A 27518-nucleotide genomic window follows, 5' to 3' on the forward strand; every position below is an offset into this window, starting at 1 on the left:
TTTTCTGGAACTTTTGGCTTCATCAGACAGTCGCCGCAGAGATAAGAAGAAATGAGATGAAAGAAAGTAGGAGAATGCAGTTAAGGTCTGGTTAGCAGGGAATTGACTCAGGAACTCCCTGCAGACGCCCATGTGGTATGTATGCAGTTTTGTGCCATTTCCATTTATTTGAACTAAAAATCATTTACTAATAAAAGATTTTCATTAAAATCTCTGGTATAGACCGATGAGCTGAAATGTGACTTATGTGAGAGTGCTTAAGAAGTTGCATAATTAGACAAAAAGATGTTAATCTTCAACGCAGACAGTTGTTGATGGAAATAAAGGCAATAATAGAGCAAATATTAATATTAGACTTCCAGATCTGCAGGGAAAGCATCTGGCTACCAAACAGTTGGATGCTTCTGCACAGAATATTAAGCAATTCTGAGCAAACGGATAACCGTCTGCTTCAATAATTCTGTTTTCTAGAAATGCTATTCTGAACACATATCAGTCCAACACACTGGTCTGATAATGAATCATACTATAACATCTCTGCAGAACAGCGTAACCACAGTGCTATGTTGGCACTGTATATTACACTTTTATATAATTAACTGGCTTTGGTTGTATATGAGCAGAACAGTGGATATACCTGGGAGGGGCTGCTTTCTGGGTCAACAAGATTCTGACAGGCCATCTGGATTGCTTGGTTGGCTTTAGCAAACTGTATGGGATCCACCAAACCCTGGTGTCCCGCCTGACTGTTAGGGTCTGACACACCCACCAAGTAAGAAGCCTGTGGAAAAATAACACTCATCAAACAGCATTCCCCATAATCACCCCGACTGCTGTTTCTTTATTTGCCCAGGGAGCGTGACAATCGTTGTTCTAACACTCTGTACCTGTCCTGCGGCTTCAGTGAGGCCACACAGGGCTTTAGACGCTGATCCCACACAGTCGCCAAATGCAGACACATCCCCGGTTTTGCAGTTCTGAGAAATGCCAGCCATAGACTCTCCCAGGACCTGAACAGAGAGTCGGCAGAGAAGAAATGGTACGCTTAAGATGCCTAATTGGAAGTGTGCCGTGTGCTTTGTGTCTGTCTGCTTTAGTCAAAAGCCTACCTTCGAGTTCTCCATCACACTCTCGATACAGTCAAAGTAGGAGAGGTCACTGACCGGTTCATTAGGGTTGTCAAGCATTCCTCTGACAGCCTGGGAGATGAATAAAGGTTTTAAAGAAGTTTGAGAGGCTTTTATTTTCACTTTATTCTCATTAGTCAGTGCCAGAAAAGAGAGGCGTCTTATAATCCACAGCTTGTATTGAAACTCGCTGACACCATTGATGATTGCGAATGCTTGATCGCGAATGCTTGATCGCAAGGTGGAAAAGTTTTATTTACCTCCAACTCTCTCAGGGCATTGTCACACTCCTTCTGCCCTGGAGCCTGCTGTGTGCACAGAGTGATCAGCTGGTTGATGCTGTCAGTCACAGCTCTGGCATAGAGAAGAGGAACAAACATCACACTCCAGTCCACGAGAGCGTAAGGGAAACAGGCTTTTATTCTGTGCGCGTCGCTTTTGAAATGTGAGAATTATTCCTGCTTGTTTCTGTGTGCTAATAACACAGCTTATACACTCACCCTTGCAAATACCTACGTCTTTTTTGTTTGTGCAAGCTTATCAATTTCATCCCCTTATCTGATCGTCTCAACATTATGTTTGCATCTCTCTTTTTGTTTGCTTTTAATTTTTTAAATGACCCGTTTTGGTTGGCAGCTGAAATTGGCCCCATTAAACCCATTAATGAGTATGTTATCATAGCAAGCAGATTTCTGAGTGCATTTTGCTGATAATGTGAAAATCATAACAAAGCCCACTTGCCTTGATAGACGCTTTTACCATATGCTCATTACCGAATGAGTAAAGTGGTAGTTTAAAAAACAGATCTAAACCAATAGCAATAAAATAGAATTATTATGTTCATAGCTTTGAACAGCTAATTATTTGCTGTTAGTCTTATTACCGAACCCTGGACCTTGAGCCTTATATCGACTCTTTGATCTTAAGATCTATCATGAGATACTACCAATCAAATCTGCTGTAAATATTAAAAATCATGGTTTGTGGGTGTGTGTAGGGGCCAGTTGTAGTACCTTGCTGCAGCAGCTAGCAGGTTCTTGGCGTTTGCTGCTGCTGGGTCCACAGACAGACTTTTAGCAGCCAACAGCAGTTTGCTAGAAGCCATGGAGATGTTCTTCAGGTTACCAATCACCTGCACCTGGTCGTCCTTTTTCTAGAATGACACACACACACACAAGCGTGTGAAAATACATTTCAAAGGAGTCTGAAGTCTTTGTCTCTTTACTGGGATATCTGAGTTGTGATACGTGCTACTACTGTCTTAATATTGATGACCAGATGTTGGAATTGAGATACAAAACCAACCTGAGTGTGCCCAGCCATCTCGATGCCAGCATCCAGGAACTCATCAAAGTCTTGGCTGAACTTTCCAGAGGCCACAGCCAGCTGGCTGCTGGAGCCTCTGGAGGCGTGGACCACCTCGCCCGCTGACTGGTTTAGTTCAGCTGCTGTTTGGTTGAGCTCACTCTGGGCCTCCTGGAATGACTTTGAGGCGGGTGGGATCTGAAGGCAGCACAAAATAGAATGATTCAAGATGAAAGAAATTAAATTATTTGTAAGCGTCAGAGTAATATCTAACAGTTCCCCAATGCATTTACAGCAGGTGTATCAGCAATAATGATGTCACTTTAGTGCTAACCCTATAAACTGAAAACTGTCTGTAAACCAAAACATGTTCAGTCTTAAATTTGAAACTTGACAAATGTCTAAAAAGCAATAGAAATGTAAATCATGCCCCTTTCCTGACTTGCATGCTTAAATGAAATCAGGTTTACACTCCCGTCAGATGAACAACGCTGCTGAATGATTTAAAAGTGGTCACTAAAGAATGCTTGAAATGATATTTAAAAGGTCAGTCCTGCTCTTAACTTGTACGCGTCATTAATCACATATTTCTCGAGGTTGTTTCTTTTTTTCCCTCCCGCCGTGGGAACGGAAAGCAATCTGTGATGCCGATGTTGTGCCGGCAGAGCTCCGATGACTCACGGTTTCAATCAGTAGCTTCTTGCTGGCCTCTCCGATGCTCTTGAGAGCCATGTCCACATCCTTCTGGCCAGGTAGACAGTTAACGCAGTTGTTTAGGGAATGAGACACAGCCTTCGCCACCTGAAACACACAGCAAACTGGGTTAGGAGGGTGGGCACAGGTGGACAAGCTAATCTAGAAATCCAAACTCAAAACGTTAATGAGCATAGCAATTATCCCCAAAAAGTGCCAGTTGTCCATAAGGCTGAAAAGGTTTTTGTCAGATGTAGTGAGACTGTTCAGCTGTCACGCCTCTGAAAACAAACATTTTTCACTTCAAACTGCTGCACTTTTTAATAGACTTATGGAGCAGGCCATTATTTTTATTTTAAAGGGTCATTTATTGTATAGTTGAATAATTTATAGAATTTTTTTATTACATTCATTTGTTGTACTACTTTTATTTGTATATTTTATTTAAGCCATTACTTATTTTCATAGACCTGAGTCTTAAGAAACTGTCTCATTCTGTCATGTTTCTTCATGGAAAATAACAGAATTTTTTTCCATCATAAATATCACATAGCGACCCCTGAAGCACACAACAACATGACATCTCAGTGAAGCAGTTCAAAGATAACAGAGAGGCTCGCACATCCAAAATTTATTTGTTTTACTAAACATTTCCAAAAGGTCTTAGATAACACTATTTGGTTATTCTAATATTCATTTTTCTCCATTGATACCACATCATTTATTCATTTTGAGTGGAAAACACCTGGGCAACGAGGTATAAATAATTAAATTGCCACCTGGTTTATTATAGAGCTACTTGCTAAATTTGACAGGTGTTCACTTGACTGCATCACCAAGCAGACGTAGATATCCTTCTAAACGTAAATATTCAACTAAACATATTAACCAAAAGAAAGAAAGGCTGATTAATAAATATATTAAACAAAAACAGAACCTGGTTTCATCTTTAAAAGTCACATTGTGTAAATTCACAACATATTCAGTAAGATCTATTATTAAACTTCCTGTTCAATTCCTCCGTGAGTCCCAGGGGAAAAATATTACTTTTAACAGTGTATTTCATTTAGTTCATGATTGTTCAGGAGTTTATTTTGATGACTTTACTTTTAAGGCACAGGTGCCATAATCTGAAAGGAAGCCGAGGGCTGCACCGAGCCTTCCTGCCATCTGCAGTGTTGGACTCCATAACCTCGAGCAATTCTGAACCATCTCACCTGTGCCAGTCTCTGCTGGCTCTCAGCGTCTCCGGGGGAAATCAGTGCCTGCTTAGCCTCATGTATGAGAAGCGCAGAGCCCTCCATAACGTCACGGGCCGAGTCCAACATGGCAGCCGCGCCCTTGGGCTCCGTGGTGGAAGCAGCAACGCCACGGGCTGCTTGGGCGAGTGTTTTTAGAGCCTGAGCTGTCTCTCTGGCTGCTATTCCTACACGCACGATGATCAGAGGTAAGAGAGAGTACAAATGTAACTGACACAGAGGCATCACAGTGCGTTATTAAAGCTATGACACTTTGTGACAAGACAGTGTTCACTGTCATCTTTGAGTCATAAAAATTTGTAATGGCATTTGTTAAAGGCACAAAAAGTAATTCTTCTGTCTCGAGAAATGTGAAGCAACAAGGTGCCATGAGGCTCTTTCCCCTCACAGACAGGAACCGACAATGAGAGTCTCATGAGAAATGTGACATCTCATCCACAACAAATTAGCTGGATAGGATAAAACAAATGGAATGAAGCCATATTATGGTTCGGATAACAAGATTACTCAAGGGGGAGGAAAAAGGAAAAACGGGTTCCAGGCGATGGGTGCATTTCTCCTCTGGTTCTTTGGGCTGTGCTCTAACCGAGGATACTGTTAAAGCTAATGAAATCACCAGCGAGCCTTGTGTGTGCTACATTCTGGAGAGCAAAGCAAGAGAAAATAGCACAGGATGAACTTGAGAAAGGTCAAGACAACTAGTGACCATAAATTCAGCTCATTAAGGTGCGACATCAAGCTGCGGGTCTAGTTGGTTTATAATAAAGAAGTAGGCCTTCTTGAGGCAATAGATGAAAGGTTGTATGTGGTTTCCTAAAACGATAAAGATTTCTTCCTCTTGCCTCGGTTTGACCGTTTTTTTACTAGAATGATGTCAGCAGTACCAACCTGTGTAGTGTTCATTTCCTTGTGCAGCACAGGTGAGCAGCTGAGCCATAGAGGATCCCACAGACTTGGAGGTGCTTCCCAGATCCTGAGCACACTTCTCCAGCTAGAGAAAGGGGGGGGGGGGGGGGGGGGCTTTGTATTTTAGTAACTGAAAACAAAATATTAGTCTGCAAACTCGCTTCTGACATGCTCATGCACTGGCAGCATGAGCATGTCTTGAATCTAGTGCAGCTGAGTCCCGACTCTGCTTTATGGGGCTACAATGTTTCTTACTGATTCTCCAGGAAGTGGTTTTAGTTGAGCATTCACAGCAGTCATCTTGGCATCTTGTAGCTCACTTCTTAGGGTCTGGATGGCTGTAAGGGCAGAGTCTATCTCCATGGGGCCACAAGCTTCATGAGCCTAGAAACAAAAGCAAGTATATGGCATATGTCTATATGGCTTTTTGTCTGTTCCTATGAGGTCTAAAATTTGTATATGAACCACAAAGGTAAAATATTTTCTTGCACATGCGATCTGCATGTCCAAAATCCAGTCATTTTGTGAATACTATGCATGCAAGAATAAATTCCTACATGCACACATGGGAATGCAAGAATTCCCGTGCGTGTCTATGCTCTACCTTCTGTGCAGACGTCCTCAGCTCCGCCAGGCAGGTGGCCAGGTTCTTGGCACACTGACCCAGTTGCATGGCTGCAGCCTGATCAGTCACCGTGGGAACAGATGACTTGGCCGAGGTCACCATCTTACTGCCAGGCTGCAGAGAGAGAGAGATGTGGGGAAAAAACCCCCCAAAAAACATTAATTTAAATTTTAATAAAATTGTATTTATTTAAATCGTATAGGGCTCAACGGAACGCGTTCCCTTAGAGAATCAAGCAACCAGTGCACTGTGTAGTTCACAGACTTGTTGATATTTCTTCAAAGGGTATTATGTGGGGCTCTGAAACCCCAGCTAGGTATTTAACACATAATACCATCACACCAGCATTTCTGTAACCGCCCGCTAACACCAAAAAGAGGTTACCGGCCTATTTTTAACGTCCCCACATGACAGAAGCACTATTTATACTTTTAGCCTGGTTTCCAATGTAGGACTGAAGTTACCCAGTACGAGTGCGGGCACATAAACTTTTAACAATCCCCACACCAGCAAAACAGGCAAACCAAAAGATCATAAAGGGCTGCACCTGTAAGAAGTTCTGGCTGGCAATAATGAGGGCCAACTGTGCACTCAGATCCTCCGGTTTGGCCTGACTGCCACGGACTCCCTGGACAAGCTGTGGGATGTGATCTGCAACTGCCTACACACACAAACATGGAGACACATTACCATAAAGATATGAAAGAAACATAGTATGAAGCACAAAGTTTCAATGCAGTTCACATTAAAAAAAAAAAGAAGCCAAAACCACCAAAAATAAATGGCACCCTGCTGTTAGCAACATCCCTCACCTTACAACTCTGCACCAGCTGCTGGTGAGCAGCTGTGTTCTTGTTGGAGGCGGCGGCGTTTTGAGCAGCGGCGATTGTCTGTGTGGCTGCAGCTGCAGCTTGCTTGGCAGCATTCTGAGGAATAATGACAAGACCCACACAAACGTCACATGTAGAATATGGTTTCGCAGTCACGGTGTCACACTCTCTTCACTCCTCTGCTTCTGGATGCTGAAATGGTAAATATGCTGCTAAATATGCAGCATAAAAGACTAATAATTAAGAGTGGGACTTGTGTTTCCATACATTTCCTTCCTATATTTAAAAAAAAAAAAAAAAGGCGTTATGTAAAAAGACTATGTACAAGGAAAGTGCATTTAAAAAATGAAATTAAATAAACAAAATCAGGTGAATTTTAGAAATCCTTCTGAACGAGCTCAACATTATTATTTGAGGCGATATTGAGTTGTGAGTCAAGCAACCTTAAGGCATACGAGCAACTTTCGATCCATTTCGATTGCACTTCTTTTCCCATTTCAGGCAAAAAGAAAGAAATAAACAAACTGAAGCAAATATTTAAAACCTGACATTTAAATGGTGAAAACAGCTTAGTAAACATCAAAATCTCATCTTCCCTAATCTTTGGTGCCTCATTTGAACTTTGTAGACGGTGACACAGTATCCTAATACTAATACAACTTTAGAGATGGTGACATTTAGAATTGGTGCTGGAGATAGCACGATATCACCTCTCAGGCTAAATTCAGGAAGAAATATCATCTGTCTGTGGTAGCTTATTCACTTGGGTCGATGTGCAACTGCTAATTTTGCTCTGCTGACCTCCAGTCTGTTGATCAGTTTCTTCTTGATGGCATTCTGAGCAGCAGCATTAGTGGCCACACGCAGCCCCTCTGCAGCCTCCCTCAGTCTCTGCTGCTGGTCTTCATTTTCTGGGTAGGCTGCTGCTCCCTGAGAACACACACACAGATAAGCCTATACATGACAGATAGGCAAGGCAGGAAGAAATAATCTTAGAACGTCCAGTCCCGAGAAATCTTTGAAAATGACTTTCCCACTGCTCAACCTGATGCAAACAATCATTTCTTTGTAGACGGCTAAATGTCAGGAGCTGTTGTTTATTCATATCAAGAAGCTTTTCCATCTTCCTGTTTATACATACAGCGGTACATGTTTACTGGGTACTCGCACCTTCCCGTCTCCTGCTGTTGGAGAGAAAGCTCAGCCTTCTGCCATTAAGTTAATTAATGGGGAGCATCACCTGCAGCTACACAGAGAGGAAGGTGTGCATGACAACACATGTCATTAAAGAAATATTTAACCTCACTGATGCTACTGGCAGAAGTCACTGCAACCCAATATATCACGAGCACACAGACAAAAACAAAACTAATTTTGTGCTCCAAGAGCATTAATCAGAGTTAAAATGTTGTTAGTAACCGGTTTCGAGTCGGTGCAGTTTGCAGCTGTCATCAGCCTGTTGGCAACTGCTGACACCATTTAAATAGAGCAGCCAATTTGCATAATTATTAGAAAGTGATGTTTTCCACAGGGTGTAACAACACTTTGCAAGAAAGAATTCATCCTGGGGAACTAGTCTTTAAAATCCGAGATTGTTTAATAGCAGCATGGTACGCGAGTTTCAGCAAGTCAACAGTGCTCAAGCATCAGCATTGATTTTACAATTTGGAGCAAAAGAAATAAGCTAAATATGCTAAACCCGTTACCAAGGCAATGGTTGGCTAAGGTCTCAGCTTCCATTCACACGGATAAACATACAGCTGTGATGGTGATAAGTCTGGCATCAGACTCTACCAACCAGCTGGAGGGCATCATTTAATTTTCATGGTGGTAGTTGAGAGTTATTAATATCAGCGTGAGATTCTGTTGAAAGATAACGGGACCGATGTCGAAAGATAGCAGATAAATAATTTGGATAGAAGACGATGAGATAAGAGGCAAAGCTAAGCCTGACCTCAAAAGTCTGGGGAGAATCAATTTTGATGTCCAGGCAATTTTAATGTTGCTTTCATAAAAAAGTTATGAAGTAATAAGTAGATGAGAGAAAACTAAACAATATATTGCTTCAGACCAATTCTGTGAATTTTACACTTTAGTTGATTATTGTTTCTGTACTTCAAAGTAATTCCTAATCTCAACTATTGCTGTTTACCAGAGGAAGGTTTAAGGGAGCAGGATTTTCTTCATTTCATTTCAAAGTATAATTCACACAACTCCAAGTGTCTATAAATCAACTAAACAAGGCCTAGATTTTTAATGTGTAATTTCAAAGTATTTAAAATAAAATAACTCTAACACACAAACTCTACAAGTACAAAAGAATGAGCAGTGTCACTAAACCACCAACGCTAATTCACAACATTAACCAACAACAATTCAATATGCAGCTTAACAAGAAGACTGACCCTGTAGATGTTGACTTTGAGAAAAGCATCCTAGAAATAAGGATCAAGAGGGGCTTTTTTTCTTTTTAAATTGAAAAAGTTTTTAAGGTCATCTTTTATTAAAGAATTAGAACCGTGCCAACAAGACCAAGCAGAATAACCTCTCTCCCCTTTGTGTGAACACACACACCTACCTCCCTCTTGGGGTCTCTGGTTCTGCTTCTTTCCCCTCTGCTGTCACTATAAAGGTTATTTTATACATACCGGAGAAGCAAAGCCAAGCCCACTGGATCTTTACACAATCTTAAAAATGCCATTACTGAGATTAAAATGAAATCTTTAGCTCAGTTCAGTCTTTTTGGGGACAGAATAGGTATCAAAGCCAAATTCCAAAAAAGATAAACAGGCATGTTTTTGAAATTTTAGCCTAAGGAGAATTGGAAGGTTGCTGGTTCGATACCTGGCTGCTCCACTCTGCATACTAAAGGGGCAAGATGATGAACCCTGAGTTGCCACTGATCCCTTGATCGCAGAGTGATTATTAGATGGAAAGCACTTAGATGCAAAAAAAAGTGCTGTGCGTAGGATAAAGTGTTTTGATTGCTCAAGTCGACTAAAAAAAAGTCCATTCACCATTTAATAAATATGATTCTTACCTTTGCTGCCTCCACCATCCTTGCTGTGGCATCAGCCAACAATTTAGCAGCTGCCAGCAACTTCTTAGAATTGTCGACGTCGACCTCGGCTTCTGCATCGGACCTCATGGCATTCACCAAATCGGAGGTAGCCTGAGCCAAGACTCGAGCCTGACGCACCATCTCTCCTGAGAAACGCAGCGACGGATTAAAGAGGAGAGATGAGGGGAAACAGAGACATGGGTAAACGTAGAAGTCATACTAATGACAGGCTCCTTTAATCCCTCCTCGTGGAGTGGTTTTCTCAATGAATGGATTAAAATTATGTCAGTGAATGTTTCCCACTAATGTGATGTATAACCCTACAAATTATGAACAAGAGGTATTTTAAACACCAAGATGTACAACCATGCACTAGCAAAAGCAAAAAAAGCAAAAATGGTTCAACAAAGTATGAAATTCTGGCTTAGGAGGAATAAAATAACACAAAAAAATAATACTGGCTTTGGAATTTTGTTCAATTTCAGGAGCCCAGTGATGGACTAAGGATCTATACAGGGTGTACACAGCCTCTCCCAATGTCAGCTGGGACAGAATCGAGTCCCTTCCCAAAAAAGACCGGGTGGTTGCTTGTTTTTAAGAAACCTGTACTGGGTACTTTTAGATCTCTTTACTGCAAATGCTTCCAAGTTTACTGAATAATGAACAATTTGGATAACAGCATTTAAAATTTCTTTAACCACTTGCAATATTAGTCAAACCCTTTTCAACAACTGCTTTCTTTTGTACTGATTAGTGATAACGATGCAATAATGTTCCCATGCTGGCAAACCCTAGCGGAGCAGATAAACATTTTAACAAGACAGTATTGATTTTTAAATTTGAAATATTTTAATTTTCTATCAGTAAGACAACATAAAAGATCCCCTTCAGACATTTAAGCTTATATAAAATTTACATTGCTTTGAGCAATCTTTTTGTTTCTGTGGTTTTGCCACAAAAAAGCTCAATTAACTAAAAGGCAGAAATCTTTACAAAGATTCAAGTTTCACTAATACAAGCACGACTCCAGCTACATTATTAAAAGAGATGCATATGAGGTATAAGCACTGCGTTGAGTGAACATCAGCTTTTAAACAACATGTGATATTAGAAATCCTGCTTGCAGGTACACATGTTTTCAGGTGAGCTCAGGGAAACGTTCAAAAGAATCAGATAAAATCCCTCTGGTGTCAAAGTGGAAAGAAAAAAGCCCAACAGATGTAACATTGATCAAAAGACCTTTTTTGATGGAAATTTTAAACCCAAGAAAGTATAAGGTAAGATACAGAATTTTTAAGCTTCCTTATTGTGCATTCACTTGTATTACCACGGTCTGAAGTAATAAATATGACTAAGGTGTAACAAGGGCCCTTTAAAAGAGAGCCTGGTGGGAGAGAAAGAAAATATACAAACATGTTTCACTCTGTGTGGGTGAAGAGTTGTATTCCTAATAAGATCTGGAGGACTTTATATCTCCCTTGTGACACACAAAGAAACCAGTGAATGTAAATATTACTAGCACATTTCAAACTTTCCTAGACTAAGACTAAGATTACAGACTAAAATAGGGCTGTGCGATAAGACTATAATCTCATATCCCGATATTAAGACACCTATCGTCCGATAACGATATAAATCACAAAAGTGTAACATTTTCTGTAAATTCTGTGAATCTCCGGCAGCTCGACTTGCGGGAAGTGTTTCCAGCTGGGCGTCGTGTACCTGGAGTCGAGTGTTTTAACCGATGCATGAAACGATACATTTTTAGACATAAGTTGTAACAGCCGCCGTTTGCTTTGTGAGTATTTATTACACGGCGTGCTGCGGGGGAAAGCCTGTTCTAACGTTTGAGTCTAAGGTTTATTTTTTAGCACCTGACCGCTCTTTTTTGCTTCTCATCCGTAAACACTCGTCATCTTTCACGTGATTCAGTTTATTTTGAAAAGTCTCAACAGGATCTTGAGCTTTATTGTGAAAGGTTCATGTGGAACAAGCGGACACGCGGTGGTTTTACCGTCGTTGTTGCTAACGACAGCACATAAAAACAAACGCTTGTCTGTCTGTAGTGTGGTTATATTAAATCTAAGAGAAAGAGAGAACTTTAAGAAATTAATATAACCACTACAGTGACCATCAAAATAATGAAAAAATATCGCCCTAAACAGTTTATTTTGCGACACCACGAAACAAACGATAGCGTAAAATGAAACGATAGACGTTTTTATGCCTGTGAAGGTTCTCAGTCATCCAGGTCATCGTAGTCAAAAGAGTTTGTCAAGCTCTTTTGTCTATCGTCAAAAGCTCTTTTGACGATAGACGTTTTTATATCGTCATATCGAACAGCCCTAGACTAAAATATTTAAAAAAATAAAAAATGATGAAAGAAATTATTGTTTATAATCTATGTGCCAAAGACACACACCCTAAAAGCTACTTTACGATAAGCCTCTGTAATTCATGTGACTGTCTAAGGTGATCCTTCAACCTGACACTACTGACAGAGCGACTCTTTTAATGCTCTTCACACTTTATCTTTTTTATACTGGGTGTGACATAACATAACATACCGTCTTTGACAACCAGTTCAAAGGCGGCGTTTTCTGTAGTTCTTCTTTTATTTAGCTCTCAGAAGAATAAACAGCAATTTCTACTGTCAGGCCAATCACTTTGTCAGAGCTGACCTCTAGGCCCTGACATTCTCAGTGCATCTATATCTATCTATTGGTCTTTCTCTACTGTCAGGCTTGTTAAAATCACTGTCAGCTTTTCTCTGTGGACTCACAACGCCTGACAGGAGTCCATTCAAACCCAGCATCACATCAGTCTGTCAGAGGAGAAGACAGGAAGAGGCACAGATACACAAAAGCATCTACTCAGGGACTGCAAGCCTTAGAGATGTGGTAAGCCAGTTTTTTTTTTTTTAAAGAAAAATGCACCTACTGGCACTGTTTTAATGTATTTGTCTATTTAAACTCAAACTTCTTAGAATAACAGGTTGAGTTTCACATTTTTAGCTCTAGAGTAGGCTGTGGTAACTATTTATATACTTATGGCTGGTTCTTTGGAGGATGCTTCAGGCCGATTCAGCTCTCATGGGTTAAAAGTGTTGATAAGTCAACGCTGACACTTGATTTCACTTGGACAGCTTAGATGGCACTTATCAGCTAGTAGCTGTGAGCTTTGCCTACAAGCCAATGAATGTGTTTTAGTCATTGTTTCATTTCTTCGTGTTCATTTTTCCCCCTTCTCCAGATTATCAGCAATTACTTTCATAATACTTCTAAATTTGGATGATGGAAACAGGTCATCAGCAAGACAAAGACACATAACATGTTTACTTTATAACTGTCTCCGTTTTAGCATATTAGCATGCTGAGTTTTCTAAATGAGCACTTGACCCAGAGTTGAAGATGATCTGGTCGCCCCACCAGTTCATCTGCCTCCATCCTCTTTTGTCACATCAGTCATGAATTTTTTTTGTGGTCTTTCTCTTTTCCTCGTGCCCAACAGCTCCATCTTCAATATCCTTTGTCCATTGTATCTGCACATGTCCAAACTGTCTCATGTCTTCAAACCGCTAAACCTGCACAGTCTCTCTGATGTCCCCGTTTCTAATCCTGTCCATCCTGGTCAATCGCAACAACAATCTCAGCATCCACAAATCTGCCTCCTTTTTTTTGTTTAAATCAGTGTCACTGTCTCCAAACCATCATAGCAGGTCTCACTACCACCTTGTAAACCTTCACCTGTCACAAATTACCCATGACGCTCACACTGTCCATTGCTTAGGATGACTGACCCCAGGTATTTAACTTGCTTCTTCACCTGTCCACTTGCCTCTCTTTCACACACTGGCTCTTACAGACTTTAATTCCTCTTCTATCTAGAGCATACTTGCACCTGCTTCCTACTCTTACTACAGAGCACAATGTCACCTGTGAGCATCCGAGTCCATGGAGACTCCTGCCTGCCCTCATCTGTCAACCTGCTCATCACCATCACAAACAAGAAGGGGCTCAGAGCTGATCCCTGATGTAATCTCACCACCACCTTGGACCCATCTGTCACGTCTAGCACATACCTCATCACTGTCTCACTCATACATGCCCTACACCACACTCATATACAGCACTTGTCCGTCACTCCTGTCGTCCTCATACAATACCACCCTTCCTGACTTCAAGTGAGGAAGGGTGGCACTGTACATGCACTGAATGCACAGCATATTTCAGATTTTAGAGTACTAGAAAATTCTCCTCAATTGGACTCACCAGCATCTCCCATTGAGCTGAAAATACTCTCAGTGACAGTCATAATGGTGTCCGTTGCCTGGTCATAGCGCCCAATCGGTTCTCCCCTTGAGGTGTACTGACGAACGTGTTGCAGGAGATCTCCTAAAGCCTGGCTAACCACGCTGGCTGCTGCACTCACCTTTAACACAAGAGATTCATTGTTTATTATTCCACCAGGCAGCAAAAGGTTTAGCGCAATGTTGATCTAAACTAAACCAAACTAACCTGCTTGAGAAGTTCGCCATCTTCTGTGGCTGAAAGGCAGGCCTGGACGCAGCTTTCCACCGAGCGGTCGACAAGCTTTCCAGCTTCAATTAACTGCTCTTGGCAAACTGGAGAACTGATAGTTGGGCTTACCACCTACGTCAACATAAAGATGAAAAAGAATATATATAATTACCTCTTTTGTGTGAGAAATGTAACACAAAAACATTTTTTTTTAAATAAAAAGGCCTCAAATCCAAACAGGAACCTGGAATAAATGAACCACTTTAACACTCTTTCATCATTAATTAAACAAAAAACCAAAGAACAGAGAAAACATAAATTTAAAAGGACTTCAGCATATGGCTGTCATCACGCTGATATGAACAGAGGTGAGGATTGGCTTTGTAAATGCAACTATTCAGATTAGGAGCCGGCAGGGCATTTAAACTAATTAGAGACATGTGGGCTGTACAATTACAGATGCACAAATATGATGAGGGCACAGGGTATTTATCAGTGCCTTAGCGTATACTGATTTTTTTTCCCCCACTATAAAAATGGAAGTTTGCGCTGCAGAAAAAATGATAGGAGATTCTAATATTTGAGGAAATCATTTAGTTTTTATTAAATCTACAACACGGTTTTGTGATTATATCGCAAAGAGGAAACCAAATGCAGTCTTTCCCAAGTGTTTTTCTTGTAAAATTGTAAGTGTAATATTCACATCCAAGACAAAATAAACGCCAAGAAAATCCCCATTATTCAATCATCATTTCTAAAAAACAAGCATCATATTTAATGTATCTCATGGAAATACTGCTTGATGCGAGCCATTTAGTATAGCTTTGAAAACTTCTGTCTGAAAAGATTACAGAAAAAACAAAATAAAACCGCAGGGCAATTTAAAAATGAATCCAGTACATAGTTTACACAACCAAGCACTGACACCGAGTACTGTCTGCAGCACATGTAGCTGAGTAGTATCACAACTGAGGAGATGATGGCATTGCTTAAGTTTTTGAAATAAACAATTAACCCATAATTTTCCATATTGTACACACAAAGAATTTTGTTGGATCTTCACTATAATATACACAATCTCTATCTGCTTGTTTATGAACTCTTCCTGCGTGATTAATAGTTAAGCCAAACTTAGTACACAGGTACATCTTTGGCCCTTAAGGGTTCAAATAGGGTGCAAATAATTACATCATCATGTTGCCCAACAACCACCAACCAATGAGCTGAAATGACCCATTTGCAACATTTATGTATCTGTAACATCTTATGAAAGCATTACATCCTTTTAATTTCTTGAAAATAATGTCTTGAATCCATAAATCGTCAACGTTATTTATATACCGAATCACATTGCCTGGCATCCACCTAACAATGTACTAGCGCAGGACCTGAGCATTGGAGGGGATCAACAAAAATGGTTTCATTACGATACTTTCTCGCTCCTTCTTATTATGTATATCAGTTTATAAACAGACCAAACAATACTGTTGCATGGGCATGTACTAGTATATTAAAATCTGATCCAGTAAAAGGACTAGGATGTTACAATCCCTGACAAAGCATTGCTTTAAATGGAGAAAATCTTGGGGGATGGGTGTCATGAGGAAAAGCAGCCCAGAAACTTTACCCGCCGTACACATTGTTGTGTGCCTCAAGTTTCGTTCTTTTACCCAAGCTAATCTGCCAGTTTTCCTTGGTTAGGTTTAGGGATTAGAGATCTGATCTTAGTAGCTAAAAATTGGAAAACTTGTACCTGGCAGACTCTCTTTGTAAATCATTCAACATTTCCATGTTTTTGTCTTTCCTTTGTTACTCATGTTATAAGCTCTTTTAGCTAGCAAACCCAAAGCTACTGTCATTCAGAACATCAAATCTGACCTTAATATCCAGCATCTGCTTGACTCAGTTAAGGACAGAGTTATGGGGAGTGGTCACCAAAAACATGCCAATTAGGTTGTTTTTTTAATGGATTAACTATATATGAACCTTATTATAAACATAATAAATGTAATCTTTTTCGCCAACACTTGCAGTCAAAGTAAATGACGCTTACAACTCACAACCTCCACTACTTTGTTGTATTAACTAAAAACAGGAAAGAAGTGGGAGTATTTATGTCTGTTGGTTTGGTCCAATATTAGTAATGCTGGATGTAAAATAAAACATTTTCTTCCATCGGCTGTGTGTGGGGAGAACACAGTGAAGAGTAAAGGAAAGACAAGTGATCTGTTTCACACACGCACACACAAAAAGACTGAAAAAGTTACTGATCCACATGTCTAAAGAAGAAGAGACAGACAAGAAGATATCATAATTAATACTATTTCCGATGTTCAGCTGATTCAGGTATATCCTACATTAATTCTCTTCAGGCTGTAAGGGGGCAATCAACTCCCCAGGCTGTCTTTTTCCCCCCCATTTGGCTCACATAGTTTTGATTATGGAGCGTGGACAGTTTAAGCTAAACGCAATGAATTGTTGTCAGTGTCACAGAGGGCCGATGGAGCAACGGAAAATATCTCTCAACCAGGAGTGAGATAGGAACTTCCGTGCTAAATCCCCTAACATTGAAGATCTATGTTTAGTTTATGGAATACATGCAGGAATATTAAAACAGCGGATGATATTTCAAAGTTGTATTCCTTAAAAGCCAGTACTGGTGTAGGCCCAAAAATGTAATATCGATCAAGTTTTTAAAAATATATGATTCATGCTTGTGACGACCGGTGAAGGAACAGAGCTCTTCACTTTCATTTCATATCACATCCAACAAAGCATATTCTTGTACCTTGGCACATGCCACCAGCTGAGAGGTGGACAGGGCACACTGTGTGGCTGCAGCAATGACCCGGTTCTGAAGGACGGTGTCCTCTGCAACCTGGGCCACATTCTTGGCCTTCAGCACCAACATGGCTGCTGCATTGGCCACTGCTTTCGCCAGATTCATCAGGACATCCTGTAAAGCAACAAACATAGAAAAAAAACTTGGAAATCCACCTCATTAGCAACATTATGTACCTGTACATATATAACATTTGATATAATAGCCATAAACAAATGGAAGAAATTGCAGCAGCAGCATCTTACAGTAGAAATGAACATTTAAACCAACACTATTGTGAAGCAAAAATCAGCGCAGGATTGTCTGCAGTTATATGCAACTAAATAAATCTCATCAAAGCTTCTGCCTCAATAATCCAATTAAACACACATACGCATTTAGCCACTCCACATCTGTTCAACTCATTAACTGAATTGTTGTAAAATGCAAAACAAGCAAAAAATGGAATGTGTTTAGGAAGGCAGGCTAAAGAAGAGCTTCATTGTATCTAGATTAAAAGCTAGAAAATCCTTCAACTCAAACCGAAAACATGGTCAAAATATGGAACAATATTTTGGTCTTTTTCCCCTGGATACAAGGCGATTTTGATTAAGTGAGTGGCAGTTCCAGAGCATTGACTTTTCTCTGAATGCAGTGAGGTGATAAATGGCTGCAGTCTCACCTGAAACCTCTCGTCTGTCTCGTTCTCTCCAATCTGGCGCAGGAGGTCTCCGCTGGCCTGACCAATGCTGCCTGCTGCTGTCAGCACAGTCTGTCTTGGCTGCAGAAAACACACAGGATGTGAAACTGTATTTAAACACCCGGCAGCATTTTATATCTTGATTTGTGTGTTGTGTGCGTTGGATCAGTAGCATCTAAACTCAAATCTACAATTCACCTTTCCAACTATCCGCATGCACAGCGATGCACACCTGTGTAAAGCTTAATGGTTTTCAGTTAAACACTGTACAGTACATAGATTATTTTTTTCAAACAAATTAACAACACATCCTTACATTAGAGTCCTTCAAACTAACTCCAAACTACGTGCCGATCAGCTCGGCTTCAATATCCCGTCTTTATTCAGATTCACCATAACAATTTAGTTAGTTAAAGCTGTCAAGCAGTGGAAGATGGTAATATAATTAGGTTAGTTCAGGACCAAGAGAGAAAATAGATTATTCAGAGACGATCCATTGTCTCATGGTAGAGCTGCTCTGTGACCAATTTGATTAGCGTTTTTTAGGTTGCCCATTTGGACTGAAGAAAAAGCTCCACAGGCACATACACACAAAATCTGGCATTTAATGGAGTACAAATGGTGAAAAGTTTGCTTGATGCTTGGAATCCAGAGTGAGGACTCATTTTCACACATTCTCCATTTTTTATGCCTCTATCAATGTGGCTACCCCTCCTCCTCCCCCTCCTCCCTCTGGTCTCAACACAGTGTGCAAATTTGGTCCTCCCTTCATACTTTAGCTTCTATTCTAATACCTCCTTTATGTCCAGACCTTATTTGACTTTAAACCGACAACCAAAGCTGACCTTCCACATATTACATATGCAGTAGACAATATTAATGCATACACAATGCTCCTTTTTAGCTTAGTAGCCATCGGTTTTGCCGCAGTAATAGATATGGCACTAAAATGTAAAGTAAACCTAAATACTGAAAGAGCTTAAATTGGTTTATTTTTATATTCTTAGAGTTTGGGGTGCTTTCGCTCACCTCTCCAGAGGCCGGCTCCACAGCCTTCAGCAGGTCAGATACGGTCCCTGCAAGTGTCCTGGCGGCCTTCATCAGGTCGTTGCCTCCTCCTACGTCGTCCTCCATGAGTGCAGCCAACAGCTTCACACCCTTTGACATTTCAGTCAGGTTGGAGGATATGGTGGTGATGGCGCAGCCCACTGCTGTGTAGTCTGTGTCGGTAGGATCGGCTAATTATGATTAAGAATGAACAGAAGAGAGGAGATCAGGAAAATATACAGTCTCAGAGAAGTGATTATAATAAAGGTACCCCAAAACGAAAGATTCACAGAGTCAGTCAGCTAACTATCAAAAGTATTTGCCTTTAACCAAGATTACAGACTTTGCATAATCACATAAGTCTATTTCAGCTGAGAGAAATAAGCACAAAAAAAAAAAACCAACCCTAAAAAATAGTGAAGAAATTGGGAACAATTCCCAAGAGCATTAAGCTGAAAAAAACCACACCAATAAATGATTTTCAACATGAAGTGGCAAGACTGGCACAAAGCCAGCCGACACCTTCAGCAGCGCACAGTCTCCAAACCACAGCAGGATATGAGAGAGCTATTAGACTTTATACAGGTTCTACAATGATGATAATGAACACCAGAGTGATGGAAAATGTCTCCTTTAAAGTCACTAATTGGCCAAATAATTTTAACTGCAAGAAAATAGCGCCGCTAACACTGCCTCGTAAAAGTGTGAGCACCACTACTTTACAGGCCTTATGTAGAATTCCCAAAATACCTAACTGTGTTTATTTTAAATAAATGTCAGCACTGAACAGTGTATGCCAGAGACACGCTCTACTATTAAGACTGAAATGAATTATATTTTTTTCCTATAAGCTAGACTAAATCCACGCTTTCTTAGTGGACAAACTGATTCATGTTCTGAAGACGAAATTAATAAAGAAAAGCATTATCAGATTGTGCTGACTCCTGCCAGAGCCACTGACCAGCCGTGAGGTTGACAACAGAGGCTGTTCCTGCAGTGATGGCGTCGACTTGGGAGTGGATCTCGTGTTTTGACTCATCCATCTTGTTTTGGATCCACACCTTAGATGCCTAAACAGAGACCACAAATCATCACTGACACATGTAAAAATACTACAAACATGATTTTCAATAACACATCTCATAGACATATTACTACTATTACAATATCAGCATATATATTAGAGTTCAAGTGCAATGCAGGGTACCATGTCTTGTCCCAGTGGTGGAAGGTTGTCCACCTCCCCCAGGTCTATCTGGGCTTTCTGCACAGCTTGCATGCTGGTGTTGATGGTTCCCATCAGAGCTTGTTGTGCTGAGCTCTGCACATAAAGATAAAAACATGTCACCTTACACTGCGAATATTAGACTGATTCTTAAATTCACTAGTTAATGTGTGCAGCAGCATCGCTACAACCACCTCTTACACGTGCGGCTTTAACAGGGAAGAAAACTTTACAGGCATCATTACCAGTGGTGGCATGTGTCCACGGTGCATCTGACCCATTGTGATCTGCTGCTGAGGGGATGGCATGGTACCCATGCTAAGTGATTCTGCGCCGATTGAGCCAGAGCGGATCACCCCTGGCAGCGCCACAGAGCCGTGCTCCACCCGGCCCATACGGTTAAACTGCTGCTGAAGGATGGTGGACCTGCAAATATGATGCATGTAAAACATTAGTCTTCTCATACGTGCATTTGTGACTGTGCACAAAGCAGAAAGATACTGAAAAGTCTTTGCAATGTGTACATCTGGCAGACAAAGGTTTGTTTTGTTTTTCTGCAGATAAGGCCTTCCAGAGTTTGGCTTACTATGTCTTTGTAATATTAAAGACGATTGCCTACAGCCAGTGAACAAGTCTGGATAAAAGCGGGCGAAGGAGGAGAAAAAAAATACAATAACAATTGCAACAAATACTCTCTCGGTTGAAAACAGGAAAGCAATATCAACTGAGGCATGAAAGGAAAAGGACTTCAGTTACACGCCGAGAGTCCACTGTGGCTCGGTGAGCTAATATACATCTAATAAGGAAATGTTCAGACAGAGCCTTTGCCTGTCCGGTGCAGCAAAATTTCCTCACATAATGATTATCTTTCAGGATAAGGAAGTGAGGTTCTGCGAGATGGATGTCTGAGCTGTGGTCACAGGCGGCAGAGAGACGGAAATAAAGAAAGACTTAATCTTGTGCTTTGTTCAAATAATATGAGAACGCCTTGTACCGTGCTATTGTGCTCACAGTCAAAGCATCATCATACGACCGTTTATACTCAACATATATTTGAATACAACTGGGCTTAAATAAAGACTGCTGATTTATGCTAAACAGAGGCTACATTGCCACTTTTGTTCAGCAGGAATGCACATACTTTTTCGGGGATACAGACTCCTCGAGCATTGTTGACTCCTCGTCACCTTCTAATCCAAAGCGATCCTTGCTTTGCTTCTGCAGGAAACAAAATAACAGAACAAAAATTTGAGTGACACAGAATTGCACACTTGCACAGGTTCATGACAAATTAGGTCATTCAGAGTAGAATACAACTAAACCTTGAACACACCTGTGATGGATGGTATTCTAACCCCCAGAAAAAGGAGGGGACGACAGTTCTAATGCCTATAATAGTGATAGGTAATTGTGTTAACCATGGAACCTCAGCTGTTCACTCTAAGCTTTATTACCAGCTCCTGCTGTATACCGGTGCCACATGAGCCTTTCCACATGTGCTTCTTTTTTATTTAAATGGAGCTGTATGACACAGTGGCTGGGCTGTGTCTAGTATCAACAGATGTGAGAATTCATTTGTCACAGGAAGATATTGATTCGCGAGGATTCATCAGCATCTCCAGAGATAAATGTCTCACCTTTTTGAGAATGATGTCGATGTAACCGGCAATGAGCTGGGAGATCTGTTCCCCTTCAGTGGTCTGTACAGAGTAGTAGCTCTCTTGGTACTCCCCAAAGTCCTACACACACACACACACACACACTTCATTGTGGATTGTAAGGAAAGTAACCACTGCAGAGTGCGCTGTGCAGGCTAAGGATTTACTGCAAGGATTAGAACACTGGTTGACATCAAAAAGCTGCAACATACAGAGAATTGGATTAAACCAACAGCAATCTTGGGGTAGACGTTTTACAGGACACTGAAGATTTCTTTCAGCGGAGCATTGCAAAGGTTACTTCCACATGTATTGTTTAAAAAAAGGACTAAGTAAAATAAAGAGTTCTTTACACTCGCGCACTTAAAATGCTAAACCTTTCCACCATGACATCTTCCGAAAGCTGCAAATCAAACCTGAAATCACAGCGTCACGAAAAACACGCGGACTAAACGGCAGAGCACTCTGCCGAATTAACAGCAGGAAAGAGGCTGGGTTAATTTAATTAAGATGTTGCGTCTTCCAGACCTGCAAGATTAGACCCATGTTGCTGACACAAAGAAGGGATTTTGACACTGACAAAAAAAAGAAAAAAGTCTGTTCAATATCTGAAGTGCACCAGGGCCAAAAAAAGCCATGCAGGCTGAGCGTAACAGTGATTGTTTGCACCGCAGGAATCGTTGGGTTTACCGTGAGCCTGTCACTCTTATTTAGCATTAGCGACAAGATGCTCAGTGCAAACAGAATGAATAAAAGATAAAACACACCCCCCAACAGAGCCAGCATATCATGAAGTATTCAGAGCTCCTGCTTTCTGTAATAAATGTGCTACAAGTCTTAGGCTTAAAGGTAGAAAATGTGGCTCTTACCAAGGTGAAGCTCTTGGGTGATGCTGCCCACCTCTTCACAGTGGTAAGTGGCCACTCTTGAACTACATCTTTGGTCTTCTCATCCACTCTCATCACAGACTCTTTTGTGATACCCAAAAGCCGCGGCACCAGTTTATTCTTGCTCTTCATCTTTTCCTGCAAAAACAAATTTGAACCATGTAAACTTTACAACACTGTCAAAAACCACAAAATATAACTGAGGGTATAAAGTGCGATCAGAGACATTTGAAGCACAGGGCAGATTAACAAGTTAAGCAAATCATGTAAATTTATCTTCCTCTCAGCACAAAGGTCTAATTTTTCTGTCACAATGATATGTCAAGATGGGTACTTATCTGTTCAACCAGTGGGGGGGAAACGTTAACTTTTCCCAGTTAGCAATTAAAATGTTGCATCTTAAATCTTGTCTTTATCTGCCTGTCAACATCTTTCAACCTCCTGCTAGATCTCCTGTATTCACTAAACCTTTAATGTTATACTTAAGTTGCTTCCTAAGCCATGAAGCATTACATTTCCCCCCCCCCCTTTTTTTTCTCTTCGATGGAAAGAGCAAACATTTGTTCGGGAGCTGCAGTTAGAGAAGAGACACAAAGTGATGGACTGTGACACGAGGGGCAAAGAGGTAAATTGTGCAAAAATCCTGAGGGGCCTGTAAACTCACTGGGGCCTCTGCAGGTTATAGGTAGTGATGTGCGATATCACTGATTTCCTTTCCGATCCGATACCAAGTAAAATTCAGGGTGGTATCGGTGATACTGATCCGATACCGATACTCTGTACAAAAACTTAATGTTTCATTGTATTGCATAATGCAATATATAATTGTATTATGTAATTGTAATAATAACATAACCATATTGCTTCATAATGATTAGAGGACAACTTGTTTTTATTGCTTAATAATGCAGAATAATCATATAGAAATAAAAAAAACAACAACCCTGAAGTTGTGAGCTATTTGAGCATGTTGCCTGCCTGCAGCACTATGAACTCCGCGAGAGACGTCTGTCTCCCCCTAGCAGCACCTGCCCCTCTCCTCTTCAGTTCGCCTCAACATAAGCTCATCATATTCTGTGATATGATTTACTCTGAGGTGTTTGACAAGGTCAGTGGTGTTGCCACAACACCTCACTGTCTTGCCACATATATCACAAACCGCGTCTTGGCTGTTTGTGGAGGTAAAATACATCCACACATGACTCTGTTTGCGCTCAGCCATTGTTGTGAGTGTGCACCCTAGGGGCTGCGACACATTTATACAGCCGTATTTCGCACATGACTATGAAAGGCGTAAGAGGAAGTAGTTCCTTCCAAATTAGACAATCCGAATGATATAGTTTCTTTCTACTGCGTTCATTTTAATGGAAAACTACAAATTTACCCCACAGTACTAAAATATCGATATTATAATATGAGAATCGATTCTAGAACATAAATTGCTGGTATCGGAAGAATCGATATTTCAGTATCGATCCGCACATCACTAGTTATAGGTTAGAGACTATCGGCGGATTTTTTTTTTCCCCCCCACGGTTGTTTTTAAAATGTTTCTGCTCCGTAAAATTAACCTTAGTGATGACAGACAACAAAAGGTGAGCAGATATAATGGCTATCTATATTTTTATGTATAGAATAAAGGAATACACAAGCCACTCGCTAAAAGCTATTGAACCAATACAACACAGTAAGGCTGTTCAATATAACAATATATATCAGATGACTATATAAAAACGTTTGTTTCGTGGTGTCGCAAAATGAACTGTTTACAGCAACATTTTTTCATCGTTTTGATGGTCACTGTAGTGGCTATATTAATTTCTTAAAGTTCTCTCTTTCTCTTATATTTAATATAACCACACAAGCGCCTGTTTTTATGCGTTTTGGTTAGCAACAAGGACGGTAAAACCACCGCGTGTCCGCTTGTTTATGTTCCACATAGACCTTTCACAATGAAGCTCAATATCCTGTTGAGACTTTTCAAAATAAACTGAATCACGTGAAAGAGCAGATTATTTACGGATGAGAAGTAAAAAAAAAAAAAACCTCACAAAGAAAACGGCCGTTACAACTTATGTCTAAAAATGTATAGTTTCATGCATGTGTTAAAGCACTCGACTGCAGCTACATGACACGCAGCTGGAAACACTTCCCGCAAGTCGAGCTGTCCGAGATTCACAGAATTTACAGAAAATGTTACATTTTTGTGATTTATATCGTTATCGGGATGATAGAATTCTTACATCGGGATATGAGATTTTGGTCATATCGCACAGCCCTACAACACAGTGTTTTTTTGTTTTTCCTTTTCAAAAAACAAAAAAAACAAGATACATTTTTGCTCTTTATCCTTTTGTGATGAAAGCTATTAATGAAAAGCGCAAGTGACTTGTCCCAGTAATACCAGGAAATATCCAATTTTCTACTAGAGCGCAGCGAAGCTGACAGGAACAAATGATGCAAATGGAGATTTCCATTGCAGGATGTCCTCTTTGTGACTAATTACGTGGGGGGAAAAGTCACTCTGATACTCTTGTCAGAACAGTTTTATAGGTACTGCATTTGGAAGTCTGCAAATTGCTCCCATCAGCTCGTATCTGTTGGCAGCTGGACTTCTTCAAGAGATTCAGTATCGCTGGTTTACCTGTGCAATGTCTCCTTGTATATCTCATTCACTCCACTTCCTCCCTACTCACTCTGAAATAATCTTAGTGCCACACTCGGCTGCACAGACAACATTTGGTTTCCTTCCAGGAACACACTGAACTCCCTGCAGAGGAGGTGCTGCCAGTGTGTGTTTGTATGTGTGTTAGCGAGAGAGGTGTGCAAGGGGAAAATGCATGGCAAACAAATCACAAAAGGGTTCTTGCTTTTGCACGCAGCGCATTCTTTCATCTTGAAATTTTGGTTTTTTGCAACAGGTACTCTGCTTAGTTTAAGGTGACATAACGAGCTGCGAGAGTTCAAATAGGAGCAGACAGTTTATACAAGCGGAGTCCACCATCAGCCTCTTTATCCAGTTAGCACCAAACCCAGAGGACAGATTTCATGCTGTGAAGATAAAAGGCTCCGACTACAGTTCGGATAATTCCAAAATCTGCTTCCTATTACAATAAATAAAAAAATAAAAAGGCAAGTAGAGAACTTGAGGCTATATTTTTACTTTTTGAAGGAATAAAATAGGGCATTGGTACTTCAAACATTTGGTAAAAGGACAAATGGATGATTTTAAAAACTTACCTTGACGAGGAAGAAGGAGACGCCGTATGTCCGCAGAGACCGCGCCAATTTGACATACTTTACTTTTGCCTCAATCTCGGTCATCTCGCCACAGTTCTTGTGCTCCTGCAGGTCAGATTTTTCATGTATTGATTTTCAGAACACTGAAAATCCCCCCGTTTCACGCTTGTGCACCAATGTGTACATTTATCAAAAGGGACAACACGAACACACCTGGAATATTTTCTTTTCAGCTCCTCTCTGCTTTATGTACTCTTTGGGTAGAAACTCTTTCAGGCTAGAAAAGAAAGGAAAAATAAGAAGCTGAAACTCATGAAAAAAGTCTGAACTCTCCTTTTGTTGTTTCCTTTTCTGTTTATTTCTGACAAAAAGAAAAAAAAACCCTAATATTTTACAAGTTTTTCCACAGACGTCATGACACAGATGCTTACTCCAAGAATCCGGGTTTGTGTTTATGCTCTATGTGAGGTCCAAACTGGATCTGGGCCTGAATCCCTCCAAACTCGCAGGCCTTATCAAACGAGACCGGGTGGGAACCGTTCAGGATATCATCTCGAGCCTAAAAGACAAATTAAAACGGTCAGTAATTAACTGTAGACATCAAGTTTATGACTTTATTTTCCACTGTATCTGTTTTCTAGACTTGCATAATTCTTAATTGATCAAAAAAAGCCAGCCGTGTGCACATTTTGTAGCTGCTTGTCACCATTAGGAGACAAGAGAAAAATGGATTTTACTGCATATCGTCTGCTCACATCCTGTTTTACTCAGGAGAGGAGAGACACTCTTATCCGAGTGTCTGTTTTTGACACTGGCAAACTGCTGCTTCAACAGTCATGAACTGCTGAAATGAAAAATGAGAGGAAGACATATTTAAAAGTAAGTTCCAGACCTGTACGTAAAGCAGGTTGAGTTGAACTGGGTCTCTGGAGTCTACATTCTGGTCAGAGTAGAAGAACTTGCGTCTCAGGAGAAGAGTCTCGTTCTCGTCCACTCCCTGCTCCCTGAATGTTCTGCTATGGTCCAGCCAGTTCACTAAAAAAATTAAAAAATAACAAGTTCATAGAAATCTCTTGTTAAAGAGGCATAGGTCTATTATCTTTATTTAATGTTCACCATATACAATAGCAAGTTTGTTTTGTGTGTGTGGTTTATTTATTCAATTTTTTTTACAAGTATTTGTTTTTGATAAACACCAAATTGCATCTTCACATTCGTGGCTGGAAAAAGCAAATGTAAATACATTTTGCCCAATTAAGAAAAAAAAAGGGCCACCTGTCATCTCTGTAGCAAATTTCCTCATTTGTGGCACGTGGCCCTTTTTTATAACTCAACTGTTTAAATTGTGCGAAAGCATAAAAGTTCTGCAGTGTTAGGGGCGTGGCTGCTTTAAGTGGCAGGTGGGTGCTGAAACAGGCAGCTGCTGTCTGCTACGCTGTAGCTAAACTCATAACAGTGTTTGCAGTGCTGGAGGCTCACTTTGCAGTTAACTGTACTACAAGCCAGTTTAACTATTTACCTATATGTTACTTAGCACTAATAAACAGGTATCTGTGGCTATGGATCCACCTTGCCACCCAGGTTTGGTAGGGCTGCATATTCCTCCAAATACCG

The 27518-nt window shown here is 40.5% G+C and overlaps 1 protein-coding gene across 2 annotated transcripts in view; it reads right to left on the reverse strand.

Moving 5' to 3' along the window:
- LOC309702357 (talin-2) overlaps nucleotides 1–27518 on the reverse strand; it is a 100100-nt gene that overhangs the window by 22235 nt on the left and 50347 nt on the right. For both annotated transcript variants that reach the window (XM_082527051.1, XM_082527052.1), the window contains exons 7-36: nucleotides 26797–26939; nucleotides 26336–26463; nucleotides 26118–26181; nucleotides 25905–26009; nucleotides 22647–22802; nucleotides 21757–21858; nucleotides 21261–21337; nucleotides 20365–20545; nucleotides 20102–20215; nucleotides 19856–19964; nucleotides 18877–19085; nucleotides 17830–17928; nucleotides 17115–17282; nucleotides 14324–14458; nucleotides 14078–14237; nucleotides 9786–9952; nucleotides 7547–7675; nucleotides 6728–6841; nucleotides 6463–6576; nucleotides 5895–6029; nucleotides 5546–5674; nucleotides 5273–5375; nucleotides 4343–4551; nucleotides 3114–3233; nucleotides 2433–2630; nucleotides 2141–2280; nucleotides 1388–1481; nucleotides 1110–1199; nucleotides 888–1010; nucleotides 638–781 (exon numbers count right to left, since the gene is read on the reverse strand). In XM_082527051.1, coding sequence (XP_082383177.1) covers nucleotides 638–781; nucleotides 888–1010; nucleotides 1110–1199; nucleotides 1388–1481; nucleotides 2141–2280; nucleotides 2433–2630; nucleotides 3114–3233; nucleotides 4343–4551; nucleotides 5273–5375; nucleotides 5546–5674; nucleotides 5895–6029; nucleotides 6463–6576; nucleotides 6728–6841; nucleotides 7547–7675; nucleotides 9786–9952; nucleotides 14078–14237; nucleotides 14324–14458; nucleotides 17115–17282; nucleotides 17830–17928; nucleotides 18877–19085; nucleotides 19856–19964; nucleotides 20102–20215; nucleotides 20365–20545; nucleotides 21261–21337; nucleotides 21757–21858; nucleotides 22647–22802; nucleotides 25905–26009; nucleotides 26118–26181; nucleotides 26336–26463; nucleotides 26797–26939 — 3959 coding nt within the window. The remainder of the gene's footprint in view (nucleotides 1–637; nucleotides 782–887; nucleotides 1011–1109; nucleotides 1200–1387; nucleotides 1482–2140; nucleotides 2281–2432; nucleotides 2631–3113; nucleotides 3234–4342; nucleotides 4552–5272; nucleotides 5376–5545; nucleotides 5675–5894; nucleotides 6030–6462; nucleotides 6577–6727; nucleotides 6842–7546; nucleotides 7676–9785; nucleotides 9953–14077; nucleotides 14238–14323; nucleotides 14459–17114; nucleotides 17283–17829; nucleotides 17929–18876; nucleotides 19086–19855; nucleotides 19965–20101; nucleotides 20216–20364; nucleotides 20546–21260; nucleotides 21338–21756; nucleotides 21859–22646; nucleotides 22803–25904; nucleotides 26010–26117; nucleotides 26182–26335; nucleotides 26464–26796; nucleotides 26940–27518) is intronic.

This window comes from Aulonocara stuartgranti (assembly GCF_965226115.1).
Source record: "Aulonocara stuartgranti genome assembly, chromosome: 1".
Classification (NCBI taxonomy): Eukaryota; Metazoa; Chordata; class Actinopteri; order Cichliformes; family Cichlidae; genus Aulonocara; species Aulonocara stuartgranti.